This window comes from Haemorhous mexicanus, chromosome 5, assembly GCF_027477595.1.
Source record: "Haemorhous mexicanus isolate bHaeMex1 chromosome 5, bHaeMex1.pri, whole genome shotgun sequence".
NCBI classification, from domain to species: domain Eukaryota; kingdom Metazoa; phylum Chordata; class Aves; order Passeriformes; family Fringillidae; genus Haemorhous; species Haemorhous mexicanus.
The window spans coordinates 72794663-72816614 of NC_082345.1; the positions used below are offsets into that span (position 1 = coordinate 72794663).

Sequence of the window (21952 nt, forward strand, 5' to 3'; positions counted from 1 at the left end):
CCCCTCATCCCCAAAGTGCATTCCTCAAACTTCTCAGCTCACCTCAAACCCTTGAGGCATCCCTTGAGCCCCTCAGGGCATCCCCTGAAACCCACAGTCCCTCTGAGCCCCTCAGGCCACCTCAGCTCCATGGGACATCCTCTGAGTTCCTCAAGGCATTCCCTCAGACCCAGAGGCCCTCTGAGCTCCTCAGGCCACCTCAGCTCCATAGGGGATCCCCTCAGACCCAGAGCCCCTCTGAGCCCCTCAGGCCACCTCAGCTCCATAGGGGATCCCCTCAGACCCAGAGCTCCTCTGAGCTCCTCAGACCGCCTCAGCTCCATGGGGCATCCCCTCAGTCCCACAGCCCCTCTGAGCTCCTCAGCCACTTCAGCTCCATGGAACATCCCCTGTGTCCCTCAAATCATCCTGTCAGCTCCACAGCCCCTCTGAGCCCCACGGGGCACCCCCCGAACACCTCAAGGCCGCTCAGCCCCGAGGGGCAGCCCCTCAGCCGCCCCGGGGCCCCCTCAGACCGTCCCCACCCCCGCCGGCGCGGCCCCTTTAAGAGTGCGGCCCCTTTAAGAGCTTGGCCCCGCCCCCCGCGGTCGCTGCCGGGGCCGCTGCTGACAACAAGATGGCGGCGGCGGCGGCGGGTCCGGCGGGCGCTGAGAGTCGCGTGTTGGGCTATAGCCTGCACCGCTGGAGCAGCTTCTCCTCCACCTACCTGCCCGAGTGAGTGCCGGGCTTGGCAGCGCGCCTGGAACGCGCTTCGGGCTCGGGTCTGGGGGTGACCGGGCGGCTGGGCCTGTGTGCGGCCTGCGCGGGCCCCGCGCTGAGGCCCGCGCGGGGAGGCCGCGGCGGGGGGAGTGGGACCGGAGCTGTGTGTGAGCCTCGTTCTCTGTGTGAGGGGGCTCTGTGCAGCAGATTTTGGGGGGCCGTCTGTTAGCAGGGTCTCTACAGGAGAGTTTGGGGCGGCTGTGTGTAAGAGGGCTCTCTACAGCAGGGTTTGGAGAGCTTCGTTTGACGGAGACACGTACTGCGGGACTTGGGGGTGTTAGTGGGGCAGGAGGTGCTCAGCAGGGCTGGAGGTTCAGGGACAGGGTGCCATCACTTGGGGCTGTGTTTGGAGCAGTGGTTCATGAAGAGATTTGGGAGGAGTTGCGTGTGGCAGAGGGTCTGGGCTTGCAGGTTTTTGAGGTGGTGAGTTAAACGGGGAAGGCCTGGAGAGTCAGGTTTGGGGATAGTTTTAGGACGAGATATTGGCAAAGGAAAGTTGCAGCCAAAGAGGAGAAACTGACCCCAGATTTGGGGGAAGAACAGGTGCCGGTGTGGGAGAGGCTGGTCAGTTACTGGGTGAAACGAGGAGACGGGTCAGTGGCCCACCTGCCCTGCCCTGCCTCTGTCAGGTGCTTGTGGGCTCTGTGTTTTTTGGCAGCTGGGCGTCCTGTCCTGCCCCTGACCTCTGGAATGCTGGGCTGTGTCCCTTGCTGTGTGTGGCTTTAGGGGAGAGAGGTCACCTGCTGTTCTAATCGCCTGCCTCTAGGAATTTGGGGGTTGGCAGGAGCTGTTACAGCCATCGGTTTGTGCTGCTGTACCAAGTGATCCCATCCTCTGTTGGCCATATGGCATCCAGCTGCAGCCTGGGGAATCCCTCATGTTGCTGACAGTCAAGTTTGGAGTGACCACAGTGTGGTTTAGGTGTGATGTTTTTGGTACACCTTTTGGATAAGCCATCCTTCGTGCTGGAATTTGGGAGGACTGCTGGGGTCACAGCACAGCAAGGTCATTATGGGCTGTTGAGACTCATCCCATCATCGATTGTGCTGCATTTGCTGACCTTTGATTGATGTATCCTCAACTCACCCACTATCAACAAGTGACAGAGTTGCCTTAGTTGTTAATTATTAATATCCTCAATTATCTCTGCTTTGCAAAATGAAATAAACCTCTAAATCCAGTTTGTTTTGTTTTTTTTTTTTTAATTGTTTTGTTTTTCTGTATATTTTCTGTGTTAGATGTGAAAAGAACTGGTTTCTTCTCTAATTGGTAATCTTTGGTGGTAATTAAGCCATGCCTTTACCTTTCCTGTTAAAACAGCTTACCCTTAGGGTGCTGCTTTCAGGTCTCTGATGGTCTTGTTGTTATTTCTACTGGCGTTTCTGGCTTTTAAAATCTTGTTAAAGTGTTGGTCCCTGAGGAGAGGGGTGACAGTCCATTATTGATCTCAGTGATGCTATGCAAACACAGAGTATTGTCTTTGTCCTTGATATTCCTTTCCAAGGCTCCCATTAGTCCCTTTTGCTACAGACTCGTGTCAGGAATTAAGTTTCACGTGGCATCTGCAGTGCTGCCCAACGTCCTTAATGCCTTCCCTGATACAAATTCCCGTTCCTGTAGCGGGGATGGTATTTTACAAACGTGTGACCTTGCATTTGGCTGGTTTTAAGATGTTGTTTAAAAGTGCTTGTCATCAGTGAAAACAATTTTATCTGCTTTTAAGCACTGTAATCCCAGCAGAGGGCTTGTGCTCTGGTGTGCTGACCTTGGTCTGAGGGATTCTGGTCTTGCTATGGAAGTTTTGGTTTTTGCTTGCTAACTTTTTATTCCCATGGCCTCGGAGAGAGCTGGAATACAATCTGAATTGGAAGGGGGAGGCTTTGACCTGTGATTTAAGATCAGCCTCTCAAACAGAGAAAGTTTAATAAGAAATGTATGGGAGGGTGGGTTTTTGGGGATGGACTGAGGATGGAAATCTTGAAAATTGCTGGGACAGTAACACCCTGTGGGATCAACATGCACACAGAGCTAAAGGTTCTCTCAGTATTTAATATGTAGATCAAAATGATGCTTGTCTGGAAGAACTTGATCTTCGAGGATGTTTTCCATCCTGCATGATTCTCTGACGTTGGGAATTCTGGTTATGCTGTAGTTCAAATAAATTTGCTGGCATAGCTAGAAAGAAACCACTTTAAGGAGAGAAGGGGCTCTGCCCTCATGTATGTAGGAGTGAATATACAACTTATTAAATATTATTGATTATTGTTGGGAGTTGTGGTATTGCAGGCAAAGTGCTCAGGGAGGAGCAGCAGAGCAGTTAAGCATGATTTAAACACATGCCTTAAGTAGTTGTATGGCTTTAAATGTAAAACAAAGTTGTGGAATGTAAAACTTTCATCACTGCTGACCAGGGAAGAAATTAGATGTCTAGTGACATCTCACCTGCTTATGTGATGCTGAACTGACATTGAAACTTCTCAGAACACTGAAATAATCTGATAACCTCTCTTTTAACTAAAAAAGCCTAAACAAAGCCAAGCAAAAAATGTTTTTCAGAGGCCTTTCTGGTCATGCTCTAGTTGAGGATCAGTAGTCTATTGAAAAGCATTCATTTTCTTTCAGTGTCAGAGAAGCTTCCTCTGCTGAATGCCAGTGCCTTTCCTCTTGCATTTGCTGGTGGTGCTGGAGGATTAGTTAGTGCTGGATCCAGTTTCTGGCAGTTTTACCAGTGCTGCAGCTACCTGCATGTTTGCAAGGACCTTTCCAGATATTAAGTGAGGACTGTCGTAATGAAAAGAAATACTTCTCCTGTTTTTCAAGTCACTGGAGTTGTCTATCGGTTTGTACCAGCAAGAAGACTGAATTGGTTATTTATTTAGGAACTCTGAGTAGAAATCAAAGAATTGTTTTGGCAACAGTGGCTGGCTCAGTCTGTGTTGTTCGGGGTGGGTTGTGCCTTTGGGAAGAGAGTTGATCCAGGAGGAAATTTGGTGTTGAAATATCTGATGTTTCCAGAGATGCTCTGCCTGTGCAGAGGCACCAGTGCATTGAGAGGCTTCACTTTATCCAACCTGGGAAATGATCAGCCCAGCCCATTGCCTGAGGCTGCTCTGTCAGATCCATTCCTTGCCTCTCCAGGGTTCCTCCCTGGAGGAATGGAGCCTCAGGGGAGGCTGCTCCCTGATGCCTCACATGGGGCTGGCCTAGGGATTGCTCCAGCATGGCATTGGCTTCATTCCAGTGACACAAATGAGTGCTGGTGTCTTTAGACATGCACAAAGACAGGGAGATGGACTTCATTCCTCTCCCTTCTCTGCCCTCCTGCAGGAAGTGATGAGCTCAGCCACTTTGTTTCCTTCTGGACAAGGAGGGAATAAAGAGTTGTAGAAGGTAATGCAGGCCTTGCTCCATTTTTTTTTTTTTCTCCCTTTGGTAAGGAATAGAACCAGAAGCTCTTGCTCTTCACTGAGAGAAGCACTTCATATCCTGAATTTTTAGTGGTTTGTTTTTGTATCTGCTCCAGTTTGAACTTCCTCCTGAGGTGAAGTGCTGTGCTCTCTATGATGGCAGCCATGTACCCTTTTTTATTGCCAGATTACTGCATCCTGGGGCTGTGAGTTCTAGTGGCTGCATCAACCTCATGATTGATGGTATTTTGTATTTGATAATGCACTCAGGTCCTTCTGTCAGTGTTTTATAAGGCTGAAATCCCACTTCAGAGACTAACAAGAGCTTTTTGCTGTGTTCCTCTATTCGCATACTTTAGTGAGGAATGTTCACCCTGTTTCTGTTGCTCAAATTTTCAGTCGTTCAAGTTTTCCTGCATGGAATCTCTGTAGAAGAAGATCAGTATATTTCCTGTGTTTGACTCCAGGATTTTTAATTAGTGTTTTGTTTATTTCTCTTGCTAAGGTTGTTATTAAGAATATAAATTAAGATTGGTTTCTTAGCTGATAATTAAATACCATTTACAGCCTCTTAGTTGGTGTCACTTTTTCACTGCAATTCACTTTTATCTGTTTAATGGTCAACTTCAGCTGTTCAGAGAATTCCAGTCGTCTCCAGTTTGATACCTTGAGTGGTGTCATAGGCTGAAGGCTGAATAACTCTGTTGTCCCTTTCCTAGGAAGTGTCCTGGAGCAGGGAAGGACCTAGTTGATTTGTTAAAATACACTCAAAATAAGTTTATTTTTTCATAAGTTTTCTGTTTTTCCATCAAAATAGTGGGAAAAAAAACTTAGTAAAAGATACTTTGATAGTAAAATATGAGTGACTCATAGGCTTTTAAAGTGAGAATGCAAATTTAACTTTTGCTTTCTAGTTATGAGGATGTAACAGAAAGTTCCTGGCCAGACTAAAATGTACTGCTGTAGTGGTCTACTCTGAAAGAAGTGTACTCTAATATTTTCAAATCTTGCAAAACCTTATCCAGAAGATGAAGAGAACACATGCAGCAAACCTTTTGGAGTAAAGTCCATAAGGATTAAAAACAACAGACCTAAACAAACAAACAAAAGGCCCCAGGTGAAAAATAACCTGAATTCCAGCTCCTGTGCTCGCTGAGATTTTTGTAACAGGAAAAAACATATGTTTGTGGCCAGTGAAATGTTTTTCTCGGTTTCTCCTCCAACCACATGAAAATGATGACTCAGATCTGTACCACAGAGGTTCATAAATCTCCTTGTAGATCCATCCAGCTCTTGAGAATCTCCTGTTCAAGCTGAGAGCAGTCATGACTAATGAAAAGGTTTATTTTTAATATTATGTTCCCTGAACCCAAGCTCTGTTCCCTTTACGAGGCGAGGATACCTTCTGCTGAGGTCTGAGCAGTTTAAAGCCATGTAAACCAGACCCAAATGGTGGAAGAGTTGTAGAACTGTGACTTTGGAGGTTTTTTGCACTAATAATAACCATTAATATACTTTTTTTCAGCTTAAGTTATCAGCATTTCAAGCTTTACTTCAGTATTTTCACATAGCAGTTGCATTGCCTTTAGATAGGGGAAGGTGAGCACACACAGGGGCTTTCCTTGTTGCAGTTGCATTGCCTTTAGATAGGGGAAGGTGAGCACACACAGGGGCTGGCTCTGTAACTGCTGATGACTTTTAATATTGATCAATACTTCCAAATTTCTTCATTTCTTTAAATGAGCAGGGGATGCTAACCCTGGCTAACCAGTGAGCTGCCCCACTCCTTGCCTCTCAACTGAGCCCTGTGTACAGAAATGCTCTCAGTTCTGCTTTTCATCCTTTTCAGTGGCCAGTAGAAAATATTTTTTCCTCTCTGCTTGTTCTTGTGGACTTTTTGGATGTTTCTAGACAACCTCATGTTCTGACAGGCATTTTTCCTCTTGTTTACATCACTTCTGTAGCCTAGGATTTTTTCTGTGAGTGCTGAAATTCAGTACTTAAAGAGCAAAATATTTCTGTAGAAAATAAAGTTGCCTACAGATTGAATACATAACTATAAAATGCTTCCTTGGTGTCTGATAAAGTTAATTAGTGAGAAAGAAAAATGTCAGAGGTGGAAGGAGTGAAAAAAGTCACAAAATTATGAAGTTGTGAGGGATTATGAGTTATGATATCTCCTGCTCCCCAGGTAAAAGCACAAGTGCTGTAGTATCAGGAGAATCCTCTTTAGGCTCCAGTTAAAATATAGATGTTATTGAAGAGATTAGACAGGTTTATTCACTGGCAGAAGGAGGAAGGTGAAATGCTAATTGCTCAGGTTCCCTGGTGTGCCCAACCTGGCAGAACCTGTAGTGCTCTGATGTTCAGCCTATTCTGGGATGGCATTTTACAGAACATTAAGAATGTAAAATTTTCATGGGAGGTGTTATCATCAGATAGTGGATAATTTGCTATGTATGTTGCTGTGTAGACTGTGAGTTTAATAAAAGTTTTCCAGCCTTTAATTACTAATTACTGGTTTAAAGACTAACTAGTTATTAAAACAGAATTTTCCTTGGGATAAATGTTATTGTTCAGGCATCACGTACAGTCTGCTTGATTTTTTTTTTTCATGCAAAGAATATGGTTTTTAATTCTGTACATTCATAATGTTTTTATCAGATTGCTGGTAGAATGGTCAGGTTTATCACCACCACTGATTTTGTGTTCTTATCCTGATTTTTTTGCTGAGATTAAGTGGTGTGGGTAGCGCTGATTCCATCACTTACATAGATGGTGACTTGTTCCAAAGCAAGCCAGTATTTGACTTCAGTTGCATGTTAATACAAACTTGTAAACCCAGATGTAATTCTGCTTTTTTGCCTGTTGAATTTTGTGGGAAGAGTGAGCTGTAAGTTCACTGGGTTTGAATTCCATAATACACCAGTTACTGGAAGGGGATGAGGAACACTGAAGATGTAGAGTGGTTTGTTGCTTTAGGTAGTTGCTATTTCAGTCATTACTTCCAACTCAGTGTGCATAATCCTTGAGAAATTACTTCCTGAATCAATTTAAATCAAGGAGCACAACCATCTATTTAAGTTGAGGACAGCAGCCTGCATGTCTGAATTTAAACTGCAGGAGCAGTCTGGCTAATAGCACTTGCTCTTCCTTTGCTGGCACCTTCTGCTGTTCCTGGAAAAGGACAGAATCTTCATCGTGGAGAAAAACTGGGCTCTGGTCAGTTTGAATTTGGTGGTGTTTTCCTTGGTCTTCCCTGCCTTTCCTCTTGAGACTGGCTGGGTTCATAATGTTATGCTCAAGCTCTGGGAAGGTGCCTGAAAAAACATTGAAACTCTCTTTAGGACATGACCTGTATTTTTCTGGAATCCTTTTCTGTCAGTACATAGTTTAAACAGCATTTGGCAGTTATGAATTATATTTAAACAGCAATTTCCCAGCCTGTCCTGCACTTGAAAGTTTTATTAGTAAAGAGGTGCTCTTGACACAGAGTGTTAAATTGGAGGTAAAAATTTGGGTTAGGTAAATTGACCTGTGAATAAGGAATTGATGAATGAGTTCCCACTCCACTCTTATGTAACAGTGTACTATTGCTAGCTTTCAATTTTGTCTTCTAAAAATCCTCGTTTCTGCTACAGGGTTTGGAAACTGCCAAATATGGAAGTAATTTTGGCATGGGAGCTGCTGTATCCTTTAGCATGAATTCTGTATATTGATCCAAAATAAGGAATTATTCCCTAATGTAATCCAGGGTTAAATGTTTGACCTGTACTGCATTTCTCCACGTAACCAGCACTTAACAGGCTGAAACTTCCTTATCTTCCGAGATCAGTATTTTGTCTTCTGCATTCCCTGAGTTGCACTGTCAGTGAGAGAAGCTTAATTTTGAAAGGAAAACTGTGAAACTTTTCCCACCTGGAACCAGGAAGCATTTTCCATAGAGTTTTGGTAGAAAAATTTCCAAACTTGACATCAGTTTGGGCATGAGGGCGCTTCAGTCTGTTTTGTTGAACATAGTCTGCTTTAAATTCTTCTACAGGCATCGGTTTTTTGGGTGAACTTTTACTAGGTGTGAGGTTACAGTGCTGATGAGTATTAAAGATGTGTTTATGGCTTACATTAGCAATGTATATCTTTACATATCATCACTCAGTCTGGTTTTGTGGCTTCCCCTGAGTGGAATTATTACAGATATTGTGGAATATAAGAGCATCCTTGCACTGTTGTGAAATCATGGAAGGCCTTGATCTACTTCCTGACCTTCATTAAGTTTTTCCACATGTGCATTAGTCAAACAGAAATACTCTACTGAGGTTGTGATGCTTCCAAAATACAGCACAGGGAATTTACATAGATGTGTGCTAGACATTGCTTTCCTCTAATCTACTTAAAAAGGATCTGTCCCATCCCAAGAAAATGCTTTTGGAAATGAGAAGTGAGCAGTGCTGAGGTGGGCTGCTCTGCCAGAACTGTGGAAGCTTTGGAAAGTCCAAGTTTTTGTGGTGATTGCTGGCTGTAGAAATCCCTATGTCTGCACACGATCCAAACTATCTTCCAGCTAGATAGGAGATTTTCTCAAAATGAAAACTGAACATTGTTATCCAGTGGTTGTGGGTGGTGATGATTTAAACTCTGGAGGATTTTACTCCAGTATTTTATCTATTGGCTACAAATTCAGTCAACTGAAGACTGTAATCTCTTCATCTTTATCCTTCAGTCTTGAAGGGCAGAATTCATGCTATTCTTGGTCTTTTTATTAAGCCAGGGATTTATTTCTACTCAGAGAGTTGTCTGGTATCTTACCTAAGCTTGGTTAAAAGGCAGGAATTCAGATATCCTTGTGTGCCCAAATATCCTTATTGAGGATAATAATATGTACAAGTGCACATGTGTAATATATGTACAGGTAATAATATGTACTGGTGAACACAGAGTATGAAATGAGTAAAAGAAAGTGCATCAGATGATCTTCTAATCACTGAGTTTGCTAATATCACTAGCATTATAAGTTATTTTCTTATAAAAAACCCAGACATGAATCAAAATATGTAGAAAAGATCTGTTTTAGTGATCTAACAATTCTTAAATTTAAACCCAGAGTTAGTGCAGGGACAGAACGAACCTTGTTAATTTTTCAAGCTTAGGAGATTCTCAGCATCACTTAGCAGTGAAATTGCATCAAAACTATAATCCCCAAATGTTGGGACAATTAGGCTGGTAATCATCTGTGATGCGTGAAGTTACTGTGGGTACCAACTTAAGTAAATAAGCCTGACTATATTTTTTCTCCTGTTTGTTTTTCCTCTGTGCTAATACTGATATTCCCAGCCTGGAGCTGGGAGCTCTTGCCACCAAGGATTTGAATCTCGCAGTGATACAGTCAAAAGTTTAATCCATGATTTAGGGTTGTTGAGTGTCACTGGAATAGAAGTTATTTACTGGGCTCTGATAACTTGGAAATGACCTGAAGTTGTGCCAGGGGAGGGTTAGATGGGATATCAGGAAGGGATTCTTTATCAAAAGGGTTGTCCAGCCTTGGCTCAGCTGCCCAGAGCTGTGGTGGATTCACCATTCCTAGAGGGATTTTAAGGACATGTGGATGTTGCACCTGGGACGTGGTTTAATGGTGGTTTAATGGTTGGACTTGATGATTTTAGGGCTTTCCCAACCCCAAGTGATTCTGTAACTTCCTGCACTACACTGCTGCAGTTTTAGTCACTATTGTTACTATTTCATTCCTGTCCTGTCTCTAGGAAGAACTGATCAAAAAAGTCTTATTTTAAAGTCTTAACTAGATGGGGGGAGTGAAAAAAAAGTACCTTCTTACTTGCCTCACTGGAAACGTCTGTGACAAGGTCATTTAGGATTTAAGAAGCAGCTAGGTTGGTCTGGCAGGGATGATAGGCAGCTTAAAAAACAAAAGCAAACTTTTCATTGAAAAAATTGAGAACCTGATTTTAATTGGGCTGTTTCTAGGCCAGAGCTAAGTAATGCCAGGTTTGTTGACCAGTATAGCCAGCTGTGATCTGATGAATATATTTCTGTAGGATTTTTAAATTCTTCAGTTTATTTATGTAATGCTGTATTTACTAAGCTATTTTATTTTTTATAGAAATAGGTTTATAATATACTGGATGACAGTGTGAGACTGCTGAGGACATGAAGCAAAATTGAGCAGAAAGTTGGCCAATCTCGTGACATTATAATATTTAAAACTCTGCTCCTGTGCATGTTCTATTCGGACTTTGTTTTGCTATGCAAGAGGTTAAGAAGTCCTATATTGTAAAAAAGCAACCCCAAAATCCCCCACTTTTTTCCCTGAATGGATCTAAATAATTATGTCCTGTTTTACTGTGTTTCAATCAAGACATTTCCATGTCTTTACATCCTTCTGCCACTCTGAGCAGAGAACTTTTCCAATGAGAAGGAGAGAAACTGTAGCAGAACTTAAAAAGTGGGTTTTGACTTGCTTTAGGGGACAGGCATAGGTACATGCAGGTTTTCAAACATTGCAGCCGGGTTGTTCGAAACCAGCATGGCTTTTAGTGAGTTATGAGAGTTGCAGGAGGAAAAAAACCTGTCTTTCTTTCCAGATCTATTGGGTTTTTAGGTGGTAAGTCATTTTTTTTCCCCCTGTTTTTCTTGGTTAAGGCTGTGTGTACATTCCAGTGTCTAGGCTGGGCAGGATTATCTCCGTGGATGCTTTGTGCTGGCTGCTGTGAGGGTTCTGCATGTTTGGAATAGTTTGGTCCACCACGTCTTACAGTGGACTTAGTGGAAATTCTAGTCCGTGTATTCCAGTTGCTGTATTCTTCCCAGTCTCTTTTGGGATGGTTGTAGGAAAAACTGAAAGGATCATCACATGGACAACCCTGGAGCAAGTATTTAGTCCATTTGTAGCCAGTCTGTGTTTTCTTAGCACTCTGAGTGCCTTTTTGCAGTGTAATGGTGTGGTAGCTCTGTGATTTTGAAGAAGAGAGTCTGAGTTCCAAGTCCTCTTAGTAAAGCCTGTGCCCTTTCCTGCACAGCTCTCTCTGAAGAGCCATATGAATGTGCCAAGCAAAGAGAGTGTTTGGGATTTGTTTATTCTTAAAGACTTGTTCCTAAAGTCATGGATTTCCCTAATAGCAACTCCACGAAAATATTTAGGTTAGTTGCAAATTATAGCAGCCTTAAACCTAATTTGCAGCGTATTCTGCAAAGTCATCTTATTTCTCCCTTTCCCACTGGAGCAAAGGAAAACTCTCCCCTAGTGATTGTCGTGCCTGAGCCCACAGAGCTCTGCACAGAGAAGTCCCCAGGCATGGGGACATCTCTGTCATTCCAGCAGAGATCAGCCAACAGTTGGCACAAAGGGAATGACAGTTTCTGTGTTGGTAAAAGGAAAAATTATCTCCTTCCAGCAGTTGTGAGAGCAGTGTCTGCCTGGGTAATGAAAAGAAACTTGCACTGTGCTCTGCCAAGTGCTTTCTGCATGGAACCATCCACTCTTTAGTGATGGGAATGCTTACAGTGAGGTTTAGCTCCTGGGAGCTGTGCAGGCCACCACACAGCTGGTGTGCCTTATTCCCGTTAGGAAATAAGGCACACCAGGGCCGTCTTTGGAATTGCTTGTGGTGTTAATAAAATGGCCCCTCCTGCTTTGCTTTTCATAGCAGAGGTCCTAAAATTCTCAGCATCCAGAGTTCCAACATCACGTCATCTTATTTTTTAGTATCTTTCCAGTGGGAAGGGGGGATTGGGAGCTCACTCCAGTGGGAACCCCTTGTCCCAGTCCAGCTGCTTGTATTTTAGTCTCAGTTTGTGCTGGTGCTGATATGAGCTGAGCTGGAGAACTGATCTGACGAAAGAAGTTATTTATGCAAATCTTTATTATAGCTGCTGGTGTAGGGAGGGGGAGGATCCTTTGCGAGTGGGTGGGCTGGTCCCTTTGGCAGTGTTGTAGATTTGTGCTAGACTTGATCTTGTACCCGCAGCTGATGATGAGAAGTTATCTCAACCACGTTTAATGGGTTGCTTTTTTCACAGGAAAAGCTTGCGTAAAACCGTTGGTACGTGTGGTAGCTCGAGGGCTTACAAATACCTTTTTTAATGTCTTGGGAAAATTACATGGAAAGTTGTTGTGTTAATGGAATTTTCACTGCTAAAGTTTCTCAGATTTTAATCTAGGTGTCATATCTGCAAAACCTCCCTCCGGGTACTGTGTAGGAGTTTTGTGATGTCCAGAAAAAGGGCTTTACATGGAAAAAGGCATCTGCTGTTAGGACATGCATTTGTTTGTTTCTTATTGCCCCATGGCTGCTGCAGTGCTTGAATTCCTCCAAGTCCATACATTTTCCTAAACTGTTATGGTAAAGTGGCTTTGTACACATGGACTTCTGTCTTCAGTGTTTGTTTAAGCTTAATAAATTAATAACCCATCTATTTTAAATATTTCTAACTCTGTTGTTACTGCTATCTTTATATTTCACATTTCTTTTTAGCCTTAATTTTGTGTGAGCTGTCCCTTTTCTCTTGCTCTGTGGAAGGATTTTTATCTTGTCTAGCTGTACTGATTGAGATCTTCCTTGGTTGTGGCAAAACGATCTTTGACCTGGAGAAGCAAACAAATCTGCTTCTAAAAATATGATATTTGGGATCTGTCCCAGGTACAAAATGCCTCTTTCCAGCTGGGCATTATCTGACCGTGCGGCAGTGCCAATTCCTGTGAGTGTTGCTCAGTGTATGAAGAGTTTATTGTCTAATGTTTAAACAAATGTAATGGAATAATAAATAAAATTTATTCCGTAGGGTAACTTGTCTTCTTGTGTTCCAAGATTAGGATAAAGTTCCATAAAGGAGAAAAGCCATACAGCATTATCTAGTTTTATCTGCCTTTGTATCCCTAAAGTATTTAATATAAGATACATATCTTTAAGTTTAGCATTTTTTTTCTCTCCAGATGCTAAGAGGTATTAAGAATTTATTAAATACTATGTCTTGCCTGTGGCATGGTATAGGAGACTGCAGGTGATTCTTCTCAAAAGCAAATGTCTTGTGGTTTCTAATGGTGACTTAGCTTTCAAACTGACAGCTTTTATTAGAAATTAGTGTCTCAGTTCCCAAATTCTTCCCTTTGCTTAGATTGGTTTGTTTTGTCCCAGTTGTTATTAAAGCCAGGGCCAAATTTTCTCTTGTAATTGAGCCTCTTTGCAGTGCAGATGATGTTGTTAGCTGGATGTCGAATTATGTAGAGCCATGTTTTTTATGTTTGATGGGGTTGGAGCAGAGGGCAGTGCTGTTCCATTGCATTTCCCCAAGTGGGGATGGGTGAATAAAGCAGCCACAGACCTGGGTTGGTGCTGGCATCGCTGTGTTAATAAATGCTGTGCTATGATGGGAATCAGCTAAAGGGAGGGGGAACTTCAGTTTTATTCCTGCACTGTGTGAAAATCCGGAGGTGTTCTCCAAGCCTATGGATAGACACAGCCACTTGGCCAGTTCTCAAAAGTGTTCAGATTTAAGAGGCCACCTTGGTGTGGCTCCTGGCCGTGTCCCTTGTCCCATCATGGGACTGCCTGGATACCGTTGCTACTGCGGTGATTTTGGGCTGCCCAGTGTATAAAGAGCCAGCTGATTTCTGTCTGGTAATGCTCAACCTCTGACTTAACCTCTTTCCCTTTGGAGCTTTCATTGGAGTGCTTTTTCCTCCAGCCCTTTGTAGTAATCCAGATGCTCGTGTTCTTTTCCTCCTACACAGCAGATGGAGATGGCAGAAGCCTTTTGATGACTGTTTCCTTCTTTTTCCATAAGTTTTATGAGCTGACGAGTTCGTTAGTTGGAAGTGGTGAAGCTCACAAGCCCTGTCCAGCAGGTGGTGCATTGTCACCTTGCCAATAATTATATATATTTTAGGGATTTATAGGGTTTTTTTTAGTTTAATCTGGGGTGTGAGCTTTACTGCATGGTTATAAAAGAGAAAGCAGATGTGTCATGTAACTGTCGTGATGAATCTGTTTCATTGTAGCCAAAAAATAACTATTTTGAATTTATTAAATACCTCAGTATTGTACTATTTTAAAGTGAAGAAAACAACTCAATTTTGCTGGTTAAAGAGTTGAGCTTCTACTTTGTTGTGTGTTGTTCTGGGCTTATAGCTCATGAAAAATACGTGTTAAAATTTGGCATGGCTCTGGTGGTTATCTTTCTGTGCTCCAGGAAAGCTTAAGTGGGATAGCAGCCCTCTCTCTCTCTTTCAGTATTGCCTATCTACTAAAGGAGAGTTTTTGCCTTACTAACCATCCATCTGCTCATCATTTTAACCTTATTGAAAAGTTCTTACCCTACTGAGGTGTATAAGCCCATTTTTTTCCACTTCATTACAGGCTTAGGCCTATGTAAGCTCATCTGTTTTACATTTATGTCACTATTTGAATTTTTTTTATTTCGCAACTTGGAGCTCTGTTTCACAACCACAAAGCTCGAAGGCGTATTTTGATGGGTCCTGTAAAATAGCAATTTAGAGAATCTTTAATAAAAAAGGGGGAAAACCTGAGTCTGTACCTAATGATTTAGTAGTTGCATGAGAATGTTACTGATCTGAATGCACAGCACATTTGTTGGAGATGTAAAATATGCAGCTGTTACTTAAATTACTTTTGGCTTCTCGTTTCTTAGGAATATCTTGGTGGATAGACCAAATGATCAGTCCTCAAGATGGTCTTCAGAAAGCAATTATCCTCCCCAGGTAAGCTCCTGAATCTGTGCTGCTCTATGTTATGTATGCTGGGTTTTTATTTTAAATGTGGGCTGCTGCTATTGACATGGACATATTTATAGGCTTCCTTCTCTGAGTAAAATGCAGGTCGTTGGTACATGAGGTATTTACATTTCTAGCAATTTGTGATCCTTCTAGAAGTGCTTCATTGCGGGGGAAGTTTCAGGTTTCCTCCTTGGCAGTCGTGGTCATGCTGGAAATAATCAAACCTTATGGTGAGATTAAGCTGCTAATGAGGCATGCAGGTCCCCCTTTGTCAGCACTACTGGAGGCTGTTGTAGGTTCTTGGCCTTGAATCCCACATCTAAGGAGCTGGTATTTGTTTCTCCTTATAGCACATTCAGAAATGTGGCCTCTGGTTAGAGACACAAATGTCACCTCTTCTGCTGGTTAAGCACCTTATTAAAATAAGATTTGTATTGATTTTAGCATCTAATTTGCTTTCTCACTATTTATTAAGGTTGTTAGATTATCCAGAATAGTCTTTTCCACTTTTTTTTTCTCCAGTGAATGTTCTCCTCTCTGTGTTAGATCTGTACCTTATTACTCCGACATGTTTGATCAGCTTCTATGTCTCTTATGCTGCTGGTTTTCAATTCTTTGTTTAAAGCACTGATACACAGCAGAGTGACTTGCACAGTGTCCCTGTTATGCAAAGTTCTGCTTATCTACTTAGTTAATCCAAGTATTCCTCATGAGTGAAATCTCACAGGACCTTTCTCCAGGTAAATCTTCCTGCTTTGTCTTGGAGTTGGTTAAAGATCTAGAGTCTGCACTGGTGGCTCCCTAGAGCAGCAGGTCATCTGCTGCCACTGAAGAGCTTTCACCTGGATTTTCTGATCAATCCTTCTATGTCATTGTGTCTGTAAAATTAGGTTTTTGGGTTTTTTAGAGGAGAAGGAAAGGTATCCTTTGTATTCCTTAAACCTGATTGTGAAGACTGATATTGATCCTCTTGATGCCTCTGTGCATCTACTGCTCTTTGAATTTGATTATTTTACTTATTTATATTTTGATAAACAATGCAGGATTTTAATCCATAGCCTGAAGCAGTTTAGTCTATCTAGGAACTATGGATTGCAGAGTAATGAGTATTGAGCATGGATTGTATCCCAGCCTGTGCCATCCTTAACTTTCTTTTATGCAGGAAGCGCATGTTTTTCTTGGGGTGCTTTTGTTCCCTAGGCAAGGTTGGCTCATGGTGTGTCTTTGGACTGGGTTTTTCATCAGACATGTGCTCTTAGTTGTTGCTTAAATTCACTCTTTAATTTTCTGAGCCATCATGAACATTCAGCCTTTTTAAAAATCTGATTCTGGAATGGAAATGCACCTCCTGTAAGTGGATGCTTTAGAATATTCCCAATTTATACTTAAGGCTGACAAGAAGTGATGCAGGTTGAACTCAGACATGTAGATTAAGCAGGGATTAATTAGAGTGGCAGACTTCTGTACAAACCACACGAGGTTGTTCAAGAGATGTCTTCCAAAAATTTCATGTGTACGAGTCGTGACCTGAATGGAGATACTATTGCAGAATGACTCAACTCCAACCCTGGAGAGTTGGGCGCTGCTCTGCATGCTAAGCAAGGCATTTAACCCAAACTTCTTGGTAGGAGAGAGATGAATTAACACTGGCATTATGTACCTGTGTGTCACATACCAAGACATATATTAGGTATCCAGAATTAAGGCCTGGCTTGCAAAAAAAAAAAGTCCTCATGTGGTAACTGAAATTGGCAAGACAGTATTTGAGTTTTATTCTCTTACTTAAAGACAAAACTAACAGAAAACCTAGCTGCCTGGCTGGAAAAGACCATGTTGCTGTATCCTCTTGCTTGAATTTTTGTATCTAATAATGAGAATATAAAGTACTGTGTAGTTGCTCATGTGTTCAGCAAGCTGAATCCTAAACACTGAGTAAGAGAGAGGATGTATTTGCAGTGCCTTTATGCTATATAAAGTACTATATACTGCAGCTAATTCTCATGTTTCTAATCTGAGTGTTTAATTAGTCATGTAAAGCATTTTTTATGGTTTAATTTCTCTGTTGAAAAATTAGCTGGAAAGAGGAAGTGGTGAATTGAAATCTGCAGAAGAGTCCTCTGTGCAAAGAGTGCAGTTTTTGTTATTTCTGTGAATCTAGAAGCACTTCCCATTTGTGTTGTCCCATATTTGACAGATGAAAGAACTCCAGATTTGGTTGCATTTCGATCGAAATAGTTCTTGCACCTTGTCCATTGAAAGACTGCCAAATTAAATGCAGGAAAAACATTTATATAGGTGTTTTGCTTCCTTGTTTTTTTCCCAGGGGCTGAAGTTGTTACAGCAGAATCTTAGCTTAGAAGACTTTAGTTGAAACAGTGAATGACTGAATTGTAAGTGTGGTGAGGAGAGAATTTGGGGAAAAATCAAGCTGAAGAGAATAGTTCATATTCCAAAAAATGTTGTTTTATACACGTGACTTTTAATCTCTGGAATAAACATTATGGATCCTGTAGGAAATGAAGCTGGAAAGCATTTTATAGGTGTTGTGTTGGCAGCTCTCCATTTAAAAACTGGTCACTCGTGTGGTGACGCACTTGCTCAAGTGTGTGGGTGGCCATAATGGTCTGGACAGGAAGCGAACTAAAACTCAGGGAAATAAAGCTCTCCTTGTTCCCAGCTTTATTAGCTGAAACCAGGGCTTAGGCACAACACAAGAACTGATGTCCAGCATGCTCAACGTGAGATATTTTAATAAGCTCTGCAGCCCTGATCGCTCATGTTGGTCTCCTCAGTGCCTCACCTTAATGCTGGGGTTTAGCAATTCCCTGCTGAGGTGATGATGCTGTGCTGGCTTAAGGGTAAAAATATGAGTGAGTCTCTAAACATTGGTTTATTCCCTTCCCTCATTGACTGAAACAAAACCTTTCCAGGCACGTTTTCTTTCAGAGCACAAATTAGAAGAACATAGGCAAAACCATCAAGATGTGTTCAGAAGCTCAATGAAAATGCAGTAAATGTGCTAAAGTCCCTACCAAAGATTTTTAAAAGGAGAAAGAAAATGAAAGTGGAAGTGTAGGCACTTGAAATGCTGCCACGTGACTATATTTAGTAGAGGGTTTTCCTGGCTTCATGGGTATGGTAGAGTTAAATAATTCTCATGGCCATGAAAACCATCAGTTGGTTATGAATGAGTGCCAGTGAAAGGAAATACATCTGACAGCTGTTTTTCTGTTTATTAAACTAGATATCTTTCTTGAGTCTTGAAATAGATGACCCAGAAATTGTATATTTAATAACAAACCTGTTATGTAGTAACCTATTCAGGCAGGAGAGGGCTGATGGTTCTATTTTTAATGCTGTTCTCGGCTTACATTGGATGTGTGAAGCAATGAGGCTGGTGATGCTGAAGACCATGGCCTTGTCAGAAAGGCTCATTCCGATGATTCCAGTGATGGTCTGATGTGGAAGACTGTGCAGAGCACTTAATTCCCCTGAGTGGCTTGATTAATAACATGTAGAACAAGAGCATAGATTTTTATTTAGCCACCAAATTAATTGCAAGAGCAGTCGAGATTTTTGTGTTGTGGACAAGGGCAGCCCTTGCTATTTTGTTATTTTGTGGGTTTTATTTTTACATGCAATGCAAATTTCACTGTTCCCTAATCAAAAATTATGCTTGAGCAGAACTGGTTAAAGAGAAAGAAATTAGTAAAAGATGGTGTGACTCTTAATTGTACAGGCAGCTTGTGTAGTGCAGTTTGGAATGTAGTTCAGCATATTTGGTCACAGAATCAATTAGATTGGAATAGACCTCTGAGATCAGTCCAACCCTTTACTAATCACCACCTTCTCAATGCCAGAGTCTAGTTAAATGCCACATCCACCTGTTTCTTAGACCCCTCCAGGGATGGTGACTCTGCCACCTGATCCTTAGGCAGCCGATTCCAGTCTTGTGGAATTGTGAATTTGGAACAGTTGAAGATCATATGCATAAAGTTTGTGGCATTGTCCAAACAATTGGTTTCAGTTTTGCCTCTGAAGACCAGTTTTTCTTCTGATTTCCATGCTGCTGTGTAGATTGTATCAGGAATTAATTTAAAGTACATTAATAAAATTTACACTCTGTTGTGTGATGCAGCAGCCTGCATATGGTTGTCATCAAATGGTAGCACAGACCAGAGCTTCAGAAAAGTTTGTAATTTGCTGCAGCTCCCAGTGTGACAAGGCTGGACTTGCTTTTTTTGGGGGGTGCACTGTAAGCAGCTGTTGGGGTGCTGAAGTGCCATGTGTGACTTATTCTGCTCTTTGTGCATATTTACTTACAAATGTGTTGGATCAGAAACTAGAAGTTTTCCTCTTCTGGTGTTTTGTAGCATCTTTTTTGTTAGTGTTGTTATCTGAGACCTAACAACTGGGCTGAGGTTTTTGCTCAGTCATGCCAGTTAGTATCTGTGTGCCATGTTCTAATGGACAAACACTTCCGTTATAATTTGGATTTTTGGAATACAGCATGAATACGTGGACATTAAATGTACTGATGTTACTCACAGCAATAAAATGGGAAAGTGTCAAATATCTTGATACATTTGCCTGAAATCTCATAGACTTGTTCTCTCTCCAGGTTGAATAAATCACTTGATCCTACAGACACTTCTGTCACATCTTTTAGAGCTACAGAGAATAGTCTGTCACAGCTAAAATCCTGGTAGCAGTCCAAAAATATTCATGCAGCCAGCTGCTAGCAGCTCTTGAGGCAGTGTGTTTTTTCAACATCAGTGAGGTTCATAGCTGGTACCCACACAGTGGCAGTGCTGTGTGTTTGTATAGAAACCCAAAAAGTACATCTCTGTATTTTTACATGTATCATTGAATTACAGAATAGTTTGTGTTAAAAGGGTCCTTAAGCATCTCATTCCAAGCCCCCTGTCATGGGCAGGGACACCTTCCACTAGATCATGTTGCTCCAAGATTATATATCACTCATCTAACCTGGCCTTGGACATTCCAGGGATGGGAAATCCAGAGGGTCTCACCACCCTCACAGTAAAGAATTTATTCCTAATAGCTAATCTAAATATATCTTCTAGTTTGAAAGTCTTCAAGTTTGATGTGTGTGTATATGCATTATAAACCAGAAAAACACATCTCTAGGCACAGGAGTTTATAGCATATCTGTCCTTTGTTTCCATATCAATCAGCAGATAATTCACAAAAAAAGGTTGAGTTTAGCTTTTGTGCTTCTATTTTCTGTAAGGTCTGCATGACTCAGCAGGTGGTGGGATGTGTGGAAGTGGGAAGGAGGGTGGCAGAGTTCCCTCTCTATCTATAGGGTTAAGAAATCACTGCTGGCCATGTGGAGTAATTGCTGTGCCTTGCTCCCTTCCAGGCATAAAGGATTTAACTGCAGTCCTGGTTTTCTCTCCCTTAATTTAGGGTAAGAATTGAATAATGCAGGATGACATTCGTGCCAAGTTTTTGCAAAGCTTGTGTGGTACTTGAGAAAGTATGTGTTCATGGCCCAGGCATTAGGTTTGGGATTCCAGCAGGATTAAGAATTGCAATTGCTGGTAGTGCTGGCTTCACTTTTCCAGCTTTGGGAGAAATCTGCAGTGAAGATATGATGGTGTAGGAGGAGTTCTTAGACATTGTGTACTGTCTGTTCTGTATGGGAATTTTGGCAGCGGTCTGTGCCATGTATCAAGTGCTGCCTTGCTCATTAAAGGACCATCCTTTTGCTCATTCTTTCCTTTTTTCTCTTTAGAAAAATAAGTTTTCTCTATAGAATTTTAGTGGGGCTTTTTCCCCTGAAGTTTGGGAAGTAGTTTGAGACAACAGCATGGCTTGCTACTGCATAAACGGTGGGTTCTGACGTTTAGGTGGATGGTGTTCTTCACAAAAGTAGAAATTTTTGTTTTAAAAACATTTGGAAAAGCACTAAAGCGTTCTCCTGTTGTACCCCCACAATGCTACTACTGGTTTATTTTCTTAATTTTGAAAAAATTTGAGATGCTGGAAGCATCTTCAACAGTAAATGTGCTGTTAGTATCTATCCAGTCTGCATCCTCATCTGTAACTGCTCTGTGTACAAGTATTTCTCTGAATCTAAGCTTTTTGTAAGTATAGTAGGAGCCAGCCATTGAGGTCAAACCTTTATCCTGGTGCTCTCCAGAACAATATCAGTACTGCTACTAGATTGAGAATTATTTGCTTTATAGGGCTGAGGGAAAAAAAAAGAAGACTGAGAACTAACTGGATGAGCAAGGTTTTTCTGCTGCTCTCTCAAAAGTTACCTTGTTAGGGTGAGATTGCCGTACTGATGGACTTGTCTAGGATAGCAGATACTCTCCTAAGATGCTTAGCATAGGAGATACTACTCAGGATCTACAGAAAGCAGCCACACAGATGCAAATATCTCTACTTGATGTTGATGAAAGACCAAAACTCAGGCATCACGTCTGGCTTGGCAGTGCTGCTGCTTGGAGGACAGGGCCACCAGCAGAGCCTGCGGTGGGAGGTGTCCTACAGCGTGCTGATCTGCTTGTGCTGGAGTCCTGATGACAGGGCTTTGTAACAAAATCCAGCACAATGAGTAATTGACATTCTGTGCTTTGCCTCTGTGGTGCACTGCTTATTTCTGAGAAATCAAGGAAGAGAGTGAAACACATTATTTTCGGATATAAAACTTGATGTATTCTGCAGGGTGAAAAGAAACAAGGTGTCTCCAGACTCCCCCCAAGAGCTGTTTGGTAGGTGAAGGTACTTGGTGGTCCCTGATGAATGGTGCAAGTGCTTCCCTGCTCCTCCTTTTCCATGGGAACAGACCTCTTCCTCCAGCAGTGCTGGTGAAGCTGGTAGCTGTGGCCTGAGTATAAATATTTTCTGACTACTCATACACAGATTGTGTCCACCCAGTGTGAGAGGGGAGCAAATGTTCACAAGGGAGAACATTTTCATCATTTTCCATGTAAAGCTCCTTTTCTGTAATTAAGTGGCTCAGTTTTATTTGGGATGGTTATAAGCAGTTGGTTCTGCTGTTTGCCAC

General features: G+C 42.0%; 1 protein-coding gene across 1 annotated transcript in view; it reads left to right on the forward strand.

The window, feature by feature from the left end:
• Positions 1–585: 585 nt before the first annotated feature.
• The window catches only part of MKLN1 (muskelin 1), a 95080-nt gene continuing 73713 nt past the window's right edge, over positions 586–21952 (forward strand). Inside the window, exons 1-2 of the mRNA XM_059847570.1 lie at positions 586–714; positions 14826–14895. Of these exons, the coding sequence (XP_059703553.1) occupies positions 617–714; positions 14826–14895 (168 nt within the window). The 5' untranslated portion in view covers positions 586–616. The remainder of the gene's footprint in view (positions 715–14825; positions 14896–21952) is intronic.